The sequence below is a fragment of the Chrysemys picta genome, chromosome 15 (genome assembly GCF_011386835.1).
Source record: "Chrysemys picta bellii isolate R12L10 chromosome 15, ASM1138683v2, whole genome shotgun sequence".
NCBI classification, from domain to species: Eukaryota; Metazoa; Chordata; order Testudines; family Emydidae; genus Chrysemys; species Chrysemys picta.
Window position 1 is genome coordinate 6,940,179 of NC_088805.1, and position 19,878 is coordinate 6,960,056.

General features: G+C 49.8%; 1 protein-coding gene across 1 annotated transcript in view; it reads right to left on the reverse strand.

The window, feature by feature from the left end:
* The window catches only part of RBM19 (RNA binding motif protein 19), a 118,714-nt gene that overhangs the window by 9,793 nt on the left and 89,043 nt on the right, over window positions 1-19,878 (reverse strand). Inside the window, exon 24 of the mRNA XM_024108092.3 lies at window positions 9,207-9,327. Within this exon, the coding sequence (XP_023963860.2) occupies window positions 9,239-9,327 (89 nt within the window). The 3' untranslated portion in view covers window positions 9,207-9,238. The remainder of the gene's footprint in view (window positions 1-9,206; window positions 9,328-19,878) is intronic.

The window sequence follows — 19,878 nt, forward strand, 5'->3', positions numbered from 1 at the left end:
TGCTGGAGCAGGAGGTGTGACAGTTTGCTTTGGAAATGAGATTTTAAGTAGATACTAAAAAGCCTTTTATCTTTATTTTTCTTGTAACCATTTCTGACTTTTATGCCTCATGACTTGTACTCACTTAAAATCTTTGTGTAGTTAATAAACTTCTTTTACTGTTTTATCTAATCCAGGGGGTTTAAGTTGAAGTGTCTGGGTAACTCTCGTTAAGATAATAAGCTGGTATAGGATTGCCTTAAAGGAATAACAGACTTAAAATATTTGCCCTGTCCAGGTGAGGGCTGGGCAGTCCAGGACACACATTTCTGGGAGAAGATCCGGGACTAGGGGTGTGCTGGGGCCACCCTGCAGTATAACCCAGGCTGGTGAGAGACAGAGTGTAACCGGCAAGCTGCAGTTACATACAGACACTCAGGGTGTGGCTTGCACGCTGGAAGGCTGTTTGTAAGCGGCCCAGGTGGGAGCTACTATAGCAAGGTATTGTAAGACATCCAAGGTTGCAGGGCAGGGATGACACAGCCCTCCGCCGGTCTGGATTGTGCCCCAGTATGTCACAGGCCTTTATTCAGTTAGCCAAACAGGTGCTGGGTTATCAGGTTCTCCCTTCTGTAAAGGTACAGCTGGAATAGAGCCCAGAGCAGCCAAAACCCACAACGTATGCTCCGGCCAGGGCAAATGCAGTAGAGACAGGAAGAAATCACCTGAACCTAGGTACCAGAGTGATGCAAGGGGACACACACACAAACACACACAGAGATCATCAAGCGTTCTTGAGTAGGCAGCAATACAAGGTGTCACGGAGTCACCGGGCGATGCTCTGGAACTACTCCATACGAAGCCAGTCAGGACTCTGGGGGAGCCTCCTCTCTCTGAGCAGACTGTCGCTAGGGCAAGACGCTTACACAGCTTCGACCTTGCTGGGTCTGACCTCAGAGCATTGAGCATCCCCTTCCTCACGGGCGCTTCCTGCAGCGAGTCTGCCTGGGCAGGGCTCCTGGGGAAGCCAGAGGGCCCTGCACCCCAACTCCGCAGTGACTCTCAGCCAGCAGGAACACAGTATAGAACAGAACTTGTTAGCACAGAAATCAATGACTTTCAGCCAAGTCCATCTTGGTGAGTCCTGTGCCAGACGCCCTGGAATTCCCCTCTTCCAGTCCCTGCAAGCAGACTGCCCAGCTTCCAGCCACCTGACCTCCAACACGCCCACCGCTCCTCCTCCTCGTCTCTGTCCTGCTTCCTGGGCAAAACGTGTCACCTGGTTGCATCCCCCTCCTGGGTGTCTCAGGTTATGAAAGGCACCGGCCATAGCCTATGTGCAGACAGCTGGGCAGCCTCACCTGCCCCGAGGGCCTCAGCAAAAAATCACCCCCCCAATTCCCACCACCGAAATATTGGTGCAGTACACAGGGAAACTGAGGTACACGCAGGATTAGTATAGGACAGTAAGACCCGCATGCAACACAAAATGAATAAAAGCCCTCGTCGTCACACCAGGGTACAGCATGGGAAACAACAGCACAGCAGGCCTGGATGCTAGTTTAACATCTACATGCGGATTGCAGGCTATCCCCTGTGGTTTCCCTTCTGTCTGGGGTATGGGATGGATCAGAGAAACCCCACAGACCCTGGCCAAAATTTTCCAAAAGTGGCTTGTGATTTTGGATGCCCAATTTAAGTTGATTTTCAGGAAGTGCTGAGCACTTAAAATTCGTAACCCTTTAAGATGTCCCAAAAATAGGGGCACTCAAAATCACTGTTGAAAATCTCGGCTGATAGGTTTATTACGGTCTGTATTAAGCCGGTATTATTGTTGTCCCATAGTAGGTACTGCTGCCACTGAGGCCTTTGGCAATGGGCAGCTATGCATTAAAGCTCAGTTACATGAAACCATATTACTTTATCTAACTCAGTAAAAGGCTCGATTCTAATAAAACCCTGTCCCTGTTGTCACCGCCCTCTCCGTGGTCTTTGGTCTCCAGTTCTCTTCTTCCCAACACACTTCTTAGCTGGGGTAAATCAGCAGAATTCAATGGACCTATGCCAATTTACTCCACCGGAGGATCTGACTGACAACACTTCATTTAAATATATATTTATTTGTTCTGTGATCCATGACGGGGGCCGCTAGGTACCACCGTAAAACAAATAATAAATAATACTAATAATTCCCAGCCAAAACCAACACATTAAGATGGAGGTCATGGTGAGAATACACGTAAGGCTAAAAATCAATATAGGGATATTTGGGGAATTAACGATAAGGGAAATGAGAAGAGTTTGTGTTATTCCATCATTAGGTTCATTTGAGACCAAAAAAGGTCTTACGATGGGTGCTAAATTTCTTAAAGGACACATTTACAATTTCATTTCAATTCAAACTAATTAATGGATATACTTGTACGTTGTCAGAAAATCCCTTTTGAGTAAGTGCTGTAATTTCAGGGGCAGACTTCATGGTGTTCTTCTTACATAACAAAGAAGTTGAATCCTTGCTCGAAGAGTAAAAATCAACTCAAATTGTACCATGGAGCTGTGATCAGCACCTCCATAATATTTTCTCTCTCTCTCTCTCTCTCTCTCTCTCACACACACACACACACACAAAACTGCGTAGCTGTGATCAGCGCCTCCATAACAATACACACATACGTACATACACGCATACATATATTATATATGTACATACAGGTAAAAGCTTCCCCCACCAACATTAAAGAGATTTGTTTGAAACTAAATTGTCTGAAAAACTGGCCGATGCCAACTGCTGAATGAGATAAGTATCATTAAGGGAAAAGAAAGTCTTCGTTACTTTCAAAGAGGAAAAGCCGGTACACCAATGGGGAATAACATGTTTTAAAACATATCAAAGGGTTAAATTAATTTTCATTAAAATTTAAATGCGAGAAGGCTCCCTTCCCCCCCTCCCCTGCGCCTTTGAACGTTTGACTGGCAACCATTTCATATTTCAATCTCGGCAGAACAAATTGAATTAGATGTTGAAACCAAACTCTGCTCTGTTCTCTAAAGCCTACATGCTCTGCTTGCGCTAATCCTTTTCGTCGCTGCTACACAGCACAGAGACGCTCAGCAAGAAATCTGCCCTGCCATAAAAGACAATAAGAAAGGAAGGGGGGAGGGAAACCCAACAAACCCACAACCCCGTCAAGCCTTGCTTAAGTTGTCTTCCACGTGTGCTTTAAAAAGGCTGGAGTCAGAACCCCCATTCTGACCCCCACCAGTTGTCATCAGGGTAGAATGGATATCAACTATTTGTCGTCTTTCCACTCCTCTACTCGCTCCCTAGCCATACCTTTTAAAAAATCATTTAAAATGAACCAGAATCTCGACTTATCTTTTACATGATTTCCACCCACCCCCACCCAGCCTTCTAGTTCTCATTTCCAAATATGCAAATTCCATCTGCACAAGCCAATTGGAAACTTCCCCATCAAAAGATGCATCTCTACCCAGCCTGTCTTCTCAATTTCATGCCGTGAAATCATCATAATCTCGATGACCTCACAGCTATCGGAGATCAATAATAGGGCTTTCTCTTTGTTTTTCCCTCCCCAAAGGCACAGTAGATAAAGGTACCACAGACTGAGCGGGAGACAGGAATGCCACAATGGTTATTAATCACGGATATCACTGTAGCTCTTAGGAGTCCGGTCATGGTCCAGATCCCATTGTGCCAGGAGTTGTACAAACCCAGAGCAAGAAGTTGGTACCCCTGCCTCAAAGAGCTTCCAATCAGTCTTAACCCCATCCCTCTTCCTGACAAACTGACACACCACTTTAACCTTTCCATGCCTCAGTTTACCAATCTGCAACATGAGGGCAATGTCCATCCTTCCTCTTAAGAGGGTTGGGAGAATCCATGTTTGCACAGGGCGAAGCACTGCATAAGGGCTACAGTGACATTTAGTGCACTAGTCTTGCTCCACTGCAGAGATGAACCTAAATCTTGGGCGTCAAGCAAAAGTGAGTTTGCCTATTACCAAGTGGACGTTTGGTCAAGTAACAAAACCATCAATGCAGTTCACAGATTCCTAGATTCCAAGGCCAGAAGGGACCACTGTGATCATCTAGTCTGACCTCCTGCGTAACACCGGCCAGAGACCTGCCCCACGATAACTCCTAGAGCCGAGCTTTTAGCAAAACATGCCATCTTGACTGTAAAAATTGTCAGTGATGGAGAATCCACCACGACCCTTGGTAAAATGATTCCAGTGGTTAATGACCCTCACTATTAAAAGTTGACCCCTTATTTCCAGTCTGAATTTGTCGAGCTTCCACTTCCAACCCCTGGATCACCTTCGCCCTTTCGCTGCTATTTGAAGAGCCCATTATTCAATACTTGTTCCCCATGTAGATACTTAACAGTCCAGTTTGGCATGACTGGAGCTGCAGGCAACATTAAAGGGATGATGGTAGAACCTTTGTTCCCGGCGCCTACAAAGGACTGGAAGGGCAGAATGCTCTGGATCAAGCCAGAAGTACATGGGGAGAGCTCTGTGTCTATTGTTGCCAGACTCTACCCTGCCTGTGCAATTCCCGGCTCTAACCAATGCTCACCGTCCTTTCCCCTCACGCTGCTCCCTCCCCACCCCCACGTCTCTCCTCTTGCTCCCTTCTCAAGAGGAAGGTGTTAACAGCAGATGCATCTGGAGGCATCCTTATATTAGAGCCATTCCAAAAGGACAAATGGTATCTCAAGGCCCTGTACTTATTCCAGACGCACAGTATGGAGCAGACAGTTATTTAACCCAGCTTGGATTATTCCTGTGGTCATGTAGCCACCTTTCCTTTCATCAGCAGAGCCCTGATGCTGAGTGTGCTTCCGTCACGAACGGGAGCCCGGGAAGGCAGACATATTAGAAAGGTTATTGGTCAGCTGCAGGCCCAGATGTGTTTTGAGTCACTATTCAGGAGGCCACCGGTGTTGTGGGTTTAACAAAAGTCCAATAATAAGTAAGGTTATGAGCATCCCACTGCTAGGCGTATTGGTAAGAGTCTTGCAACAATAGACAGCTATCACAGAGAAAAACAGCCTCTCTCACACTAATACATATCACACAAAACCAACACATGCCACTAAGAGCTGGCAGACTATCTGCGCACACAAGGGGCTAGTTCTGAGAACACAGCTAAGACTGAAAGAGTGTGTGTGTGGGGACCTTTTCCTTAGAAATATTAAAACTAGACCAGGCAAAGCAACTGAAAACTAGGGCGCACCCCAGGATTGGCAGGGAGAGTAGATGCCCTAATTGGCCTTCGTCATCCCGTGACACCTGGGTAACCTCAAGAGGTTTATGAGCAGGTGCCTTTCCTGACCTGTTCTACTCACACAGTCCACAGAGCAGGTAACATTTTCAAAAGCACGTAGATGACTTAGGAGCCTAATTTTCAACTTAAGTTAATGGAACGTCAGACCCCAAGACATTTTGAAAATTGTACCCAGTCTGAGCTCATTCCTTTGTTGGGTTTTGCTTTACCATCAGAGAAAACAACTCAGGGTCATGGCTTTGCCTCTTTTGATTCTGGAAGTCGCTCTGGAAATCAGGGAAATTGGAAGAAAGACACTCTGGGTTCCACTGCAGGAGGAAGAAATTCAGAATGACTCAGGCCTCTTTCGGAGACAAAGTTCGGACAATGTGTGTTGCTCTTGGTGGCGAACAAGTCTGACTCGGGGGGGTCTCCACTGTTGGAAGTCACTTTTGTGATGGGTCTGTGCAATGACCATATGTGGTGGTCACTAACTGCCTGTTCACAAGTCTGATTCCTGGGAGGTGACGGGCCACTGGTGTTACCCTATTCTGATGGCACCTGTTCCAGAAGTCGATGGCTTTGAGGCAGAGGGGTGAGGAGTGGGCACCCCCTTGCTTGTTTATCCAGCACATGGTCATCACGTTGTCTGCGACGATCACCACGACTGAGTTTTGGAGAAGAGGCAGGAACGGCATACAGGCCACTCTGATGGCCGAGTTCTGGGATGTACACATGCAGCCCCCTGTTGTTTGGGAACCAGGTGACTCAGATCTACAGGTGGTGCAAGTGAGCTCTCCATCCTGTCTCTGACACATCTGTGAAGACGACCTTTGCTGGGGAGGGGACTGAGAACGGAAACCCTTTTCAAGTGTTTGAGGGTGTCAGCCAGCTCCTAGTGACACGATACAGGACTTCCACCTTCTTGTCTACCAGGGGTTTCACTGGAGAATCGACTGCCCTGAACCAGAGCTGGCAAGTGGCGCCATGTACATGTTGAGGTGGCTGCTGGACTCAGCTGCATCGGTGGCCCCAGTGCTGGGTGATTGGCATCAATGTCATCAGTGCTGACTTTGACGGGGTTTTCTTCCTGCCTTTCTTCTCACTGCTAGACCCCAGGATGCGGTATCTGCTCAGAGAAGAACTTGCTGAGGGTCACCCCATGGGTTCCTCGGAGGCGGATGTCTCCTCCAGGCTGAGGTGACATGCATCAACTGCTTGAGCAGGTGAAGTCTGAGCCACGTGTCCCAGGGCGCACGAATCCTTGACAAGAATGATTTGCACACCAAGTACCTATCAAGGATGCGACCCTCCCCCAGACAGACAGGGCACCAGCTGTGCCATCGACGAGAGGGATGAGTTCGTTGTAGGTCGGGTAGAGCCCAAACCCCGAAGGCTTGGAGTCCACCATGGCAGTTAGCATGAAGCACCCTGCCCTGCTGTGCCCGGGTGGGTGTCTCTTGATCTTTTTCTCTTAGTTTTGGAACGTCCCGTTTCAAAGAATTAACAACGGAGGAAAGCGATGCAAGTCTCTTTACAAAACTAATGAGTTTGAAGCTCACGAAAGAGCAGTGGGTTGGACAGTCGCCAGGAACCATGTTGCTGCCGAGTCAGAGAACGGAGGGACCGTGACCTCTCAGGTCTTCATGCCCTCACACAGGAGCGTGAGGTGGCATAGGGCATGTGTACAGCCCTGATGGATGTTGCTCCTCAAAAACATCTGATCGAGTGCCTGAGGGGCCAGTGCACCTACAGCGGGAGCCGCACTGACACATCGTTAAGGAAGAAATGAAAGTCATTGCACTAAAATACACACACAAATTTCTGATTGGTGCAACAATTTGAAACACTGTCTCGCGCACGTCTGCACATGCAGAAGGTGAAAATGCAGCCACGTCTAGTCACCTGCACTGAAGAGGAGTTTACGATAAATCTACCCAATTAAAAAATAATCCCAAAATAAATGTCTCCCTAGAAACTCAGCAACCAAAAAACCAACTATATGAATAGAATATTAAGTTAAACCTGAAAACATGCAGTGGAAGGCTGGAATTCACATTAAGGGTGAAATGTGCCATCTGTATCTGTCCCCCACACCATAAGCAAATGCACATAAAAAAATCTGTAGCAGCCACTGTCCTTGCACGAGCACGACTGGTTGTGGGCACTAGTGCTGGGTGAGCGGGATTTGCTGCGGGGGAGCAGGATTTGCTGCGGGGAGCTATAACCTGCAATCGCAGGCCCAGAAGGGTGCAGCAGGCCTGGCTTATTTATTAGCGTGCAATGGTTTCCACAGAAGCTGTTCCATCCTCCCTAGAGCCTTCGGGACTTTGTCCCCTCCCTGTGCCCCACGCCAGGGAGCAATGCCAATTACCACTCAAGGCAGCATGAACAAGACACTCTAAGTAGCTTACCAGTCAAAGGAAGAAGGCAGTGCAACATCTTGAATCCTATTACATGCCACTTTGGGGCTAGGTGGCTTTTGTTTTGTGTCACAGCGTTTCACTTCCATCCTACTTTGCCAGAGAATTTAGCCCTGATGAGAAGCATCAGACTGACAAGCCCTCTCTGCACAGAGCCGGCATATCTGGGCATGGTACCCACACACTGGCTCACCACGATACACAGAGTGTTCAGCCCTCTGGGTCAGAGGAGCTCACTGTCTGTGTCCCACTCCATCTCTGGCCTCTCCGCTGAGATGGCGAGAGGTCCAACTGGATTTCATTGCGATGGTGCGGCAGCTACCTGCCCACTAGAAACGGGACTAAGATCTCAGTCTCGTTTCATCCCTGCGACGCTTTTGCTCGCTGCAAACCCGAGACTCTAGAGGGGACTGGCTGCATGCTGCGAGCCCTGAGCTAGCCAAACCCCTCCAATACGACAGCCGTCTAGAGCAGTTTGTAGCAGGTGACTGTAGAATGTCACAGCGGTGTCTGAACAGCACAGCTGTCATCCAGCCCCGTGGTAGCATCTCAGTGACCTTGAGGTGCCTGGTCCCTACAGATGGAGCGAGGCGGTGCAAGTCAGCGGTGGCGGTAGGAGAAAGGAGATTGCCAAGCTACCCATTTTGTGGCAACAGCTGCTGGCTGGTCTCTGGCAGGCTCTTTTGGCAGCCCATCTGTTTTCCTCGAACGGAGCAGGGGCAGGTGAGGGAGAATTCGGTCTTCTCCAGCTCCACCGCCTTTCCTCTCAAAGCCACGGGAAAGCACATAAAGCGAGCAGTCTGGTGACCGATTTCACCCCAAAGCCCAAACGTGGCACCAGAAATGGACCCGGTTCTGATCCACCACCCCAGTATCATGACAAAAAAACTGGCGAGAGGGTGACAGGTTGCACATGGGGGCATCGCAAACCAGTCAAGAACTGCTTCCTACTAATGGAACAACCAGCCTTTGAAGCAGTGCCATCTGGTAAGTGAGAGTCGGGACTGCTAGGGTCTTCTCCGAGCTCTGCAACTGACCTGCTGAGAGACCTCAGTCATGACTCTTAATACCGGCGGTGGACTTAATGTTTCTAAAGTGCTTTGGGAAGTTTGGATGAGAGGAGCTAGATAACTAGGGAAGAGCAGGGGCTGCTTCCACACGGAAAGGAAACCTGCCCTTTGCTTCTATAAGAGCCGCCACTCGCTGCAGCCAAAAGGCCCATGCGCCTTGGAAAAGACCAGGCAAGCGGTGGGCTGTGACCTCTGAGTCTCTGCGAAGCAGCTTATTTTACCCTTACCCTGCATCCTCCCCCATCCCCATTTGTCTTTTTGGACCAGCTGTTGCATCCAGGCCAACACGAAGACTAACTCTGAGGCAGGGTCTGCCGTCTTTGTACAGCACCTAGCGCAATGGGACCCTGATCCTTGACTGGAGCTCCTAGGCGCTATTGTAATAGAAATAATAAAACAATTGAATTTTGAGAGGACCTGCCCCCGCCCTGCGTGGAACACATACCCTCAGACTCCAGACAGCAGCCAATGAGTCTGCTAGTCGCCTGCATCGTCATCCCCGTCCTCCTCCAGCTGCTCCAGGATTTCGTCCAAAGCCACAGCACGCTTCTTCTTCTTTGGGGAATCTGTGCAGGCCCAGAGGGCAGAGGAGAGGGCGGGGTGAGAGAAGACAGACACAATTAAAAGACATGCATCTGCACCTCACTGCAGCCAGCTTCTGAGGGGCATTCCCAACCCCTGCCCGGGCTGAGCAGTGCACAGGGCTGGCAACAACCGGGTTCAAACGCTTCAGAGCCCGGTGCTGCCACACCTGGGATTAGAACGCGGGCGTTCCTGGCTCTCAGGCCTGAGCTCTGATCACGTCTCTCCACCCCAGACAAGCTGAAAGGGTCTCCTCTCACCTTTAGAGGAGCAGAAGGCCGAGTGAGCCTGCACCCTGGTCTCTGCTCCATGGGGCCTGGGGCAGGATGTGGGAAGGAAGAGGACGGGCTGTGGAAGCGTCCGCACTGCTCTGACTCTTGTGGGCTTGTCTTTGTAGCAGTGGGGAGGGCAGGGCAGGAGAGAGCTCCTGGGGAGTCCGTCTCCTTCCACTTGCTGCTCTGCAGGATGAGGGTGTGTTGGGGGGGGGATGGGAGGGGATTGCAGATCTTTGACAAGGGAGAACACTTGTGCCCTATGGGGGGCAGCCAGATGTCATGCGTGCGGGCGGAGCCTATCAGAGGGGCTCATCACAGGAAGCAAAGGGGTGAAGAGCAGGAGAGAGGGGCAGCACACCTGGTCTCAGCGAGATGAGAGCACATGGAGGGGGATACTGACCCGGGGAGAGGAGGGGGGCAAGGCAACCGGCAGCTTCCCCGCCAGGATAATGTCCCCTGGACGGCGTGCAGAGGAGGGACGCTGGCTGCCCCGATCCCCCGGGCTGCGTACGCCATCCTCGTTAGCTCCCTCTCCCCCGCTCTAGCTCTCCTGAGCAGCTCGTCTTTAAAGCCCTCAACTATCATTTGCTTCTTCGTAATAATCAGGCTCTGGCAGTGCACAATGGCCTCTGGAAATTGAATTTGCAGGGAGGTAATGGGAGCTGTGGCAGCGGCGGCAGCCGGAAACAGAAGGGCAGGTGCGGCAAAGCATGAACTAAATGCCTGTCACTCTCTTGGCTGATGTTAACGACGCTGGGGCTGTGCCATGCAGACGCAGCCTGATTTCGACCCACTCCCCAATAAGGGGCGCTCCCTGGGGCCGGGTGTTCCAGGGGGTGGCGAGCGACAGCTACGCCTCACTGCCTCCAAAGCCGGCGGGAGATTTAACCCCTCTCCTGCTGCGGCCCCTGCGGTGACAGGCCTTTGTTTGGAAGCAAACGCCCACATTGCTTTAAAGTAGTATGCAGTGGGATGCCTTGCAGTGCCCACTCCTTTGATGTACCCTGATCTACTGAATCCATTTATACAGGAGCACGGCTCATGGGCATTTAAACCCCCATGAGGCATTCAAGTCAGGACTGAGGGTCCCACTGCTATTCGTCAGGGAGGAGGTGGATGATCCACCCAGGACAGGGCTACGTGCTACATTTGTGCGTCCACGGGCCAGCAATGTGGATTGGTCACGAACGTTACACGAGCTGTGCTGGCTAGTTGGGATTGGTCATGTAAATCACATGGGGCTTTTCCGTCTCCATGTTGGATCATGGCACCAGCACCTGGGGTGAGCCCTCTTGTGCACACCGTTAACGGTGGCTTTCTTTGGAAGGTGCGACATTAGGGATAACCCGCCTGGGCGATATGCTTGCCAAGAGTGAACCCAGAGGAGAGCGAGCGTGGCCAGAGTGAATTCATTTCAAGCTCCAGGAGAGCATCCGTGGAAAAATTATCACCCAGCTTAGTGACACCAGCCAAGGGAGACCTTTAGCCCTGTTTGCTGAGGAAAGACAGACAAGCTACCCCCCCCCCCTTCCTCCCACGAGGAAGCGCACCTCCACACGGAGAACAGCTGTTTAAATCCGGCTCTCAGACATCAAAAGCCTCGCTGGGTTTCTCAAACAAACAAACATACCGTAGGACTGAAGAAAGGTGTAAAATAAATAAATGGAACAAGCTGTGCATTTTCTTTTAGTATTACAGCTGCTGCCGAAGATAAACAACAAGGAAATGTCACAAAGCATCAATACAGAAGAAATTAACCTGACAAAAGCTCACACCCCTTCTTTCCCCCCTTAAACAATTTTGCATTTCTGGAGTTCCCATCTAATGATTTTATTTTTCAATTAATTCCTTGACAGAATGCCAGAATTTCTCCCTCAACTTCTATACTTTAGGAATGCTGTGGGAGACAGGCGAAGGGGAGGGGAGATCGGGGGGGGGGGGGGGGAGGGAGGGAATTCTCCTGCTATGGCTTCCGCTCAGCGTCAGACCCCTGGAGACAGGAGGAAGGCTAGAATGATCTATTAAGAGAGCAACCCTCCCATTGTTAAAGTGAGACATAAGGCTGCAGCTGTGTCTTGCTTAAACTTGACAAGGAAATGTGTGACGAACTGAAACATCTGAAATTCTGGAACCTCACAGCCACCAATAACCTTAACTCTTCCCTAGGATCCTTACCCAATCGTCATCTACAGCCCCCCTTAATGCTCCCCAATCCCACAGTCATCTTTGACTCATCCCAGATCACCTTTCTACTAACTTTCAGGGATGTCAGAATTAGCCCAGCCTGCTACCTGGGTGTTTTCCCAATCTCCCTCCCCTGCACACACAAAACCCTCTCACCCAAGTGTGGTGATGGTTTCAACTTAGGCTAGCTGGGGCAGCAGGGCTTTCACTGGGGCTGTAACCCACCTGCTTTTCAGCGAGGACACAGGCTAAGCCACTCAAGTGCTGAAAGTCCTCTAGTGCCTTCCCTCAATTCACCCTGTGTGCCCACAAGGACAGACAAGTTCTCCTACAATTCACTGGGTGAAAAAACAAACAAACAAACAAAAAACATACAGCGGCTCAGCTCACTGAAGTGCGAAGAACCCTGGGATGTGCCCCAGAAGTCCTAATGACACACACGCAACACTAGGGAGGACACTGTAACTTGAGGTCACACTTCACTCTGTTATTGAGAAACAGGGATAACGTGCTCTCCATATACGTGCACCGAGTCCAACTGGTACTTTGCGCTCCACACTGCACAAAGCGGGAAGAGGTACGGTTACCCTCCCACCACCATCCTCAGCGTTAACTCACATGTAGCGCACAGTGAGCACACAGGGCTGGGTTCAGATTTCAGGGGTGACTCAGGAGTATCTTTGCTGATGATAGCGGAGTTATACCAGAGTAAAGGAGAAGCAAGCTGCATATGTCTAGGGGAACCAAGAACTGGAGACAGACGCCGTCGATCAGAAGGCTGCTGATGGAACCTTAACTAGAAACATTAACTCCAAATTTCCAAAATTTAAAGCAGCCCTAATCATCCTTGTGTTGCTTTTTGGAGTCTAAACGGGTTATACCTTATATTATGGTTATAGTCATAGTTGTAAAGGGTTAGCAATTGATAATTTACTGTTTATTAAAACAGCTGCCTATCAAAAATTAAACACGTCATTCGGTTGCTTATAGCCACGGCTCGTCAATTACACCTTCTACTGATACATTTATCTAACCCTTCCCGCCCCTATCAGCATATCATCTGATCACTTATTGACCCTTTATAAGCTACTCATTACAGACAAAAAATGAGTTAAAAGAACATTGCAAAGTCAAACGCTCAAAACAATAGGAACGGCCGGAAGCGAGGTTCCACAGGGCAACCCAAACGTGGCCCCTTTGTGTGTATTATAATAGCGTAGGGAGCCTGAGGGTCTCATCTTGCTCTCCCTCAAAAGATCAACATCACCGCTTATCCCAGCCCAGATCTGGGGTTATCGCTTAGCTTGACTAGTTCCTCAGGAGCACAGGATGCAGACAGAGGGCACTGCATCAGGCAGCGTTCAAGTGTTTGCCTAGGCACTTCACATTCACCTCCGGGTCACTCCTCAGCTTCCAACGCTGCGCAGTGTGCCTGGAAGCTTACTAAACCTGGGCCCCAACGCCCCACGCTGGAGAAGGTAGTTCCACCACTGGTGGCTCTTCGTGGTAATACCACGCCAGCTGCTTGCCTACCTAGGCTTGTGCGAGAGGTGCGTTTAGGGGGACAGGGGGAAAAAAGAGGAGCACAGGCAGCAGCTCCACTGTAATGGTGGCGGTATAAAAGAGGGAGACAGGCGGTCCCAGCCTTCCATTTGTCTGAGGAATTTACATGACCGTCATCCCTACGGCATCTGAGCACCCCTGTGCAGTAGGGCAGGGCTAATGTCCCTGTTGTACAGAGAGGAAACTGAGGCACAGACACACTGTAACTTGCTCAAGGTTACAAAAGAAGGGGGGGGGCAGGGAATTGAATCTGGGTCTCCCAAGTTCCACTGGACCTTCCACCCTCCTACACTGTTACCCTAACCTGCTAAAGTGCCTATAAACAGCGGCTGAAACATCATGGGTCTCACTGGCAGGCCTGTGGGCTTTGTAAAATCTGTCCTTCAATATCCAAAGTTACCTCCAGTGCTTTGCATCCCTTCTGCTGCCTAAGAGGGAACTTGCATGGCCTCCAACAGTTTGAATTTTAATTCTGAATAATTAAAATCACAGCTGAAAGCAGAAACTCATTGAAACGCCACTCTGCACAAACGCCCAGCATAGAAACCGGCTGACTCTTTGCTGTTTTGCAGACAGAACTGGGATTTGGCCAACGTCGCACGGGAAGCTGGTGGTAGAGTCAGGAAGAGAACCCAAGAGTCCTGACACCCCTGTAGTAGCTACTACAGCTACGGCTCCCCAGAAATGAGTACGTCCCAAGGTGTACATAGCTGTAGCAGGGAGATTTCAGCAGCTGGGCATAGACAGCTGAAGTGTCTTGAGAGGAGCTGCACAGAGCATTGTGAATGGGACCCTATCTGGGAGAGAGCTTCTCCACCTCCTTGCAGGGGGACTGGCCAGCTAAGGGGATGAGTGATCGGAACGCAGAGCCTTCCGCCTCTAGGTCGTCAGCTGCAATCTAGTTCAGATCACTGCGAATGAACGTTTCCACCACCCGACGGTGATTTGGTGGCCTCTGAAAAATAAGTCCGTCGCCACAGTCCAAGCCCTAGTAGGCAAGTGGGTACATCATCACGTCCCTTGCAACTGGTAACAACAAGCAGCGTCTGCAGATGTGCCCGGGAACAAAAGGGCCACAGCTGCCGTCAAACCATCGGCGAGCTCTACTGTACTGTGCAGGGTGGAGGCAAAGCACATTGACGGGGCTGCGGGTGTGGGACGCTTTCCCATGCCATACTGCTCTGTGGGTAGAGGAGTTCCATCTGCAGCGCTGCCAAGACAGCACCTTGGATCAGCATCAAATGAAAACAATATAATAAAAGACAAGCTGCCGGTGAGGATCCCCCCACACACACACACACTTGCCCTGATGCAATGTAGAAGAGATCTGGGTTCAAGTCCTGGCTCTGCCACCGACTTCTTGAGTGACTCTGGGTGAGTCTCAACCTCTCTGCCTATTTAGAATGTGAGCTCTTCAGGGCAGGGACTGCTTCTTCCTACGTGTCTGTACAGCACCCAGCACAATGGGGCCCTGATCTCAGTGCGGGTGTCCAGCTGCATACGTTAGAGGCAGGCGCTAACTCCCCACATAAGCAGGCCCTTGCTTTCCAGACTAGGAACTCCCAGAGAGGACGCAGGCAGGCAGCTGCTGGAAACGCACATAACCATTTGCGCACCTTCTAAAAAAGGGAAGCAAATTGGTTTGACTTTGGTGCATGCGCCGCGGCTCTGCTGCTCCAAGCTGGTTAAGGTTTGCCTGCTAACGATGCCATTTGCTTCCTTTAGACAATAGCAAAAGCCGACAGGGGCGGGGGCTAACAGGGAATTACCATGGGATTAGCACATGGCGGGGTTGAGGCTGTCACACTAATCCGGCAGGGTTTTACTCTCTGGCTACGGCACATGTTTGCATTGGTTACAGATGCTCTGAAAAACCAAACCAAACCAGAGGCACAAAGCAGAGGGGAAGGGAGATACATACTGGTGAAATGAAAACAAACAGGGGCGCTGAGGAGCTCTTCAAACACTATTACAGGTGGGGTCTCTACAATGCATCTAGCAAAAGTGGCCACCAAAAAGCCTCTAAAAACACCTTCCAACGGCCGCAAGGATGGCAACACTGGATTTGATAGTCATGGGAAGTACCACTGGGCCAGATCCCTAGCTGGTGTAAGTCGGTGTAGCTCCATTGATGCAGATTGTAAATAATGGGCCAGATCCTCAGTTAGCATCAATGGAGCTACACTGATTTACACCATCTCAGGATCCGACCCATTCTTTACATTAGCCCCACAGCCTTCTGCAGAGGATCTGGCCGGTCACGTCTGCTCACACCACAGCCTCCTGCAGAACGAGAGGAACTGGTTATAAAATGTTGCTGCTTCACTGCCTTGTTTCTTTCTATGCCTCTTTAGCACTGAAACACGAAACAAATCCCCTGCCATACCGCGCCCCCCACCCCCCACATGCTTTCCATTTGGACGTACCCATCACCCCTACACACACCCACGCTCGCCGCCCGCATCTTTCCAATGAAAAGTCACTCTTTCCCTCTCCTCAGCTTAGCGCGAAATTCCCCCTCCCGTCAGTTTAATTCTTTGATCGATGGGGAAGAGCAGGAAAAACGGCCCTGCGCAGCTGGCCTTCCAAGTTACCCCTGGCAGGAGATCGCCGGCCCCGCTGGTGACGGCTGAGTGAAATGTTTGCGGAGCACAGAGAACACAAGTCAATAGTAATTTAGCTGGATTGGGAGCAAGTACCTTCCCTGCACGGATTGCAGCTCCCGGGAGAGAGGGAGTGTGTGCAGGATATTACCGGCTCGCTCGGAAATAGTTCCAAAACACCACCTGCCAGAGCGAGAGAGGCCGAGGGAGGCTGGCAGGCCGACACCGGCGGTACTGCTGTCTGGAATCACAAGGACTACCGAAGGCAAGAGGGGGTTGTGTCTGGTCATAGATGTGTCCCCCTCTCTGAGGCATCACCTCCTCTGGGAACTGACTGGACAGACCAGACTCCATGAAAGCATCCACAACCCCCATTTTCCAAAGGCCACGGGAGGACTGGAGTGGTGACAGCGAGGTGCACCCTAAAATGAGCCGGGCTCAGCTCCCAGTTCAATCGTGCACTGGTTTGTGTGCAAAGCAGCCTCAAGTGTAAAAGGAACAAAATATTCTAGGAAAATTCTTCCCATCACTCAGCTCCTTCCCTGCAGGAATCCAGAGCCCTGAGTAAGTCCTCGGAGCAGGGTCCGATGGAGCCTTGAGTGGCTGAATGGAGAGCAGCTGCCATACAAGCTCATAGGAAATGCCCTAAGAGATAACCCCAGTGGGCCGCCCAGCCCAGCAAGTGTCTGACAGTGGACAGCACCAGATGCCTTAGAGGAAAATGGAAGAAACCCCGTAATAACCTACCCACAGGGGGAAGTTTCTTCCCGACACCCCCCAGTTAGGGCTTGTCTACACAGCGACACTCAGGAGAGTTAATCCGAATGAATTTTTCAAGTGGATTAATTAAACCGCATTAAATCCCTGTGTGGATGCACTTAGTCAGAATTCAAGTGGCCTTAATTCAGTCTAGTTTAATTCACTTCAGAAATGAATTAAGTGTTCACGCAGGGGTTTAAGGTGGTTTAACTAATCCACTTTACGTACATCTTTAGATCATTCGAATTAACTCTCCCATCTCTCCGTAGACAAGCCCTTAGTATTTGTTTTATAGCCCTGCAACCTGATCTAAACCCAATGGGGACTCAAGTACAAGTACCCCTTGGGCCGCGGCTGGGTCAGCTCAACTCCTCACCATGGGATCAGCACGGTGGCAGCCGCGTGTCTCGCTCCTGCAGGCCGCCACCTCCCTGCACTGTGCGCCCTGTGGTGCGAGCGTGCCAAGGAATGGCAGCATCTCTCACTGCATGGCACACACAGCGCAACAGGGGGCGGTGGGCGGCAGGAGCAGGGCATGCAGCCGCCGGCGCCAACCCCATGGGCAGGAGGCATCAGTGTAGCTGAATCGGGTTCCGGGGGAAGGCTTGGGACAGGTGAGCTTGGGTTTGGTTCCGGCTTAAAAATCAGACCCGAGCAGACCTCTAGCTTGTTTTATGCCCTAAAGCAGAAGATGCGTCTGACAAAGTTGGTCTTCACCCACGAAAGCTTATTCTTCAATACATCTGTTAGTCTATAAGGTGCCACAGGACTTTCTGTCGCTTTATACAGATCCAGACTAACACGGCTATCCCTCTGATACTAAAGCAGAAGAGTTTCTATCCTTTACAATTGTTTTTTCTTCCCCATGTTCTTTTTGAACATAAAAGCGTCTACTACTTTTCTGGAATTCTGCTAAGCTCCTGCCTCAATGCTATCTCATAGCACTGAGTTCCACAGACTAACGGCGTGGTGTATGAAAAAAGTATTTAAAACCTTGGTTTGTGTATTAAGAGCAAATGTATACAAACCGAGAGCACTAAAAAGAGGCTATACTGATATATTATAAGAGGGCAAATGCAATCCTTGGATGCATAAGCAGGGGAATATCAATTAGGAGTAGGGAGGTGTTACTGCCCCTATAGATGGCCATGGTGAGACCATTCTGGAATACTGTGTCCAGTTCTGGTATCCACCTTTCAAAAAGGAAGTTGGAAAAAACATGGAAAGGTTTCAAAAAAAGCTACAAGATGATTTGAGGTCTGAAAAACAAGCGAGAGTCTGAAGACACTCTCTATTTAGTTTGCTGAAGAGAAGGCTAAGAGGTGACTTGATGACAATTGCAAAAACCTACATAGGGAAGAGATTTCTGATAGTTGATGACTCTTTAGTCTAGCAAAACCCAAAAACCAAGATCCAATGATTGGAAGAAGAACCTAGACAAATGCAGATTAGAAATAAGGTGCATACTTTTAACGGTGAGGGAAATTAGCCGCTGGACCAAATTCTCTAGCAATGGTGGTTCCTCCACCACTTGCAGTCTAGAAGTCAAAACTGGGTATCTTTCTAAAAGATATCTACAGAAGTCATAGTCTGGATGCAGGAATCAGTTGGGGAGATTCTCTGGCCTGTGCTATCTGGTAGGTCAGACTAGATGAGGATCGTGATCCCTTCTGACCTTAAATTCTATTAGTCTAAACTTATTTTGATGTATAGAAATGCTAAAAAGGGCACCCATCCATATGGTCTAAGACAGTGGTTCTCAACCTTTTTGATACCAGTGACCGGCTTGCTGCCTTCCTAAACTATCAAGGAGATCGCAGGTCTATGGACTGGTCGTGGAGAACCACTGGTCTAAGAGAATCACTATGAAGAGGATGGAGTTTATTGTTGGTGCAAGTCAAACATTTAGTGAAAGTGAGGGCCGCAGTAGTCTTGGAGAGTGCACTAACATGTGTCATCCACTGCTAAAAAAATGGAGATGCTGTTACAAACCCATCTCCCTCCTTGTTGGCACCGTGAAGCCTGTCCTACACGCGGACACATGAGGTATTAATGTTGGAAATACCTGTACAACCTTGTTGCAGCCACAAAGAAGAAGAAACTGAAAAAGGGCTTTTTTAATAACCCCTCTCCCCCGTGTTTCAAAATACTTTTTAAGTTTTACTATCAATTAGCATGAAACATAGAACAACAGGACTAGAAAAGGTATATTCAGAAACCTGCGAGAGATATGGAATATCCATCACGTGTTTGTCCTGACCAGACATTTGCCTTATTCTAGTATGTGCCGAAACTTCCATGACAAGTTAATGGTTTGCTCATATTTCTGTGCAAGTCTTATTAATAACCAGGAAGAGAGCCAGGCATACTGTAGTTCCGCACCTCTGCCTTTATAGCACCGCCAAGGCAGCGTGATACAGACGGGCACCACCTCATTATACCCGTCCTGGGCGTGACATGACCAGAGTCTACAGACTTATTCAGTGAATACAAATCACTTGCATTTCTGGGGCACTTTTGATCCTAAAGGATCCCAAAGCGCTTTGTCAACTATACAGGCATCACTTCGCTGCCCACAGAAAGGCAGCCCCTCTGGTGTGGCACGAGGCAGCTCTTGAACACTGCACAGTAACGCTGCACAAGAGCTTAGGGCAGGAAGCAAAGAATGCTCCGTCAGCTCAAGGAAGGGACTGCTGTGCTGTCAGTCTGCGGAGGACATCGAGCTCCGATTGTCCTTCTTGGCTGTGGACAATAGGGACCAGCATGAAAAGTAGTTCACTCCCGGCAATACGGAAGTGGGAGCTATTGGTGGAAGGGAGCACTTGGAAGAATTGGTAACAATAGTGACCTCACCCTTAATGTAGATTGTCTGCTCTCCATGTCTCAGGGTCCTGTGGACTCATCTCTGTTCCTGGGCACGAGCTCGGGGAGGCAGAAATGCCTTTTCCTCCTCCTTCTCCCTTTCCTCTCAGATGCTACCCTGGTCATGGTGGTACATGCCTTGGTGCCCTCAAGGCTAGGTTACTGCTGTAGGAGGACTCTGAAAGCCACCTGGAAACCACAGCCGATTAGGCAGATAGCAGCCCTCCTCATAAGCAGTGCTCATGTTGGCCCACCAAGCGCTGCACATGCTAGACAAGTGGTTTTCAAA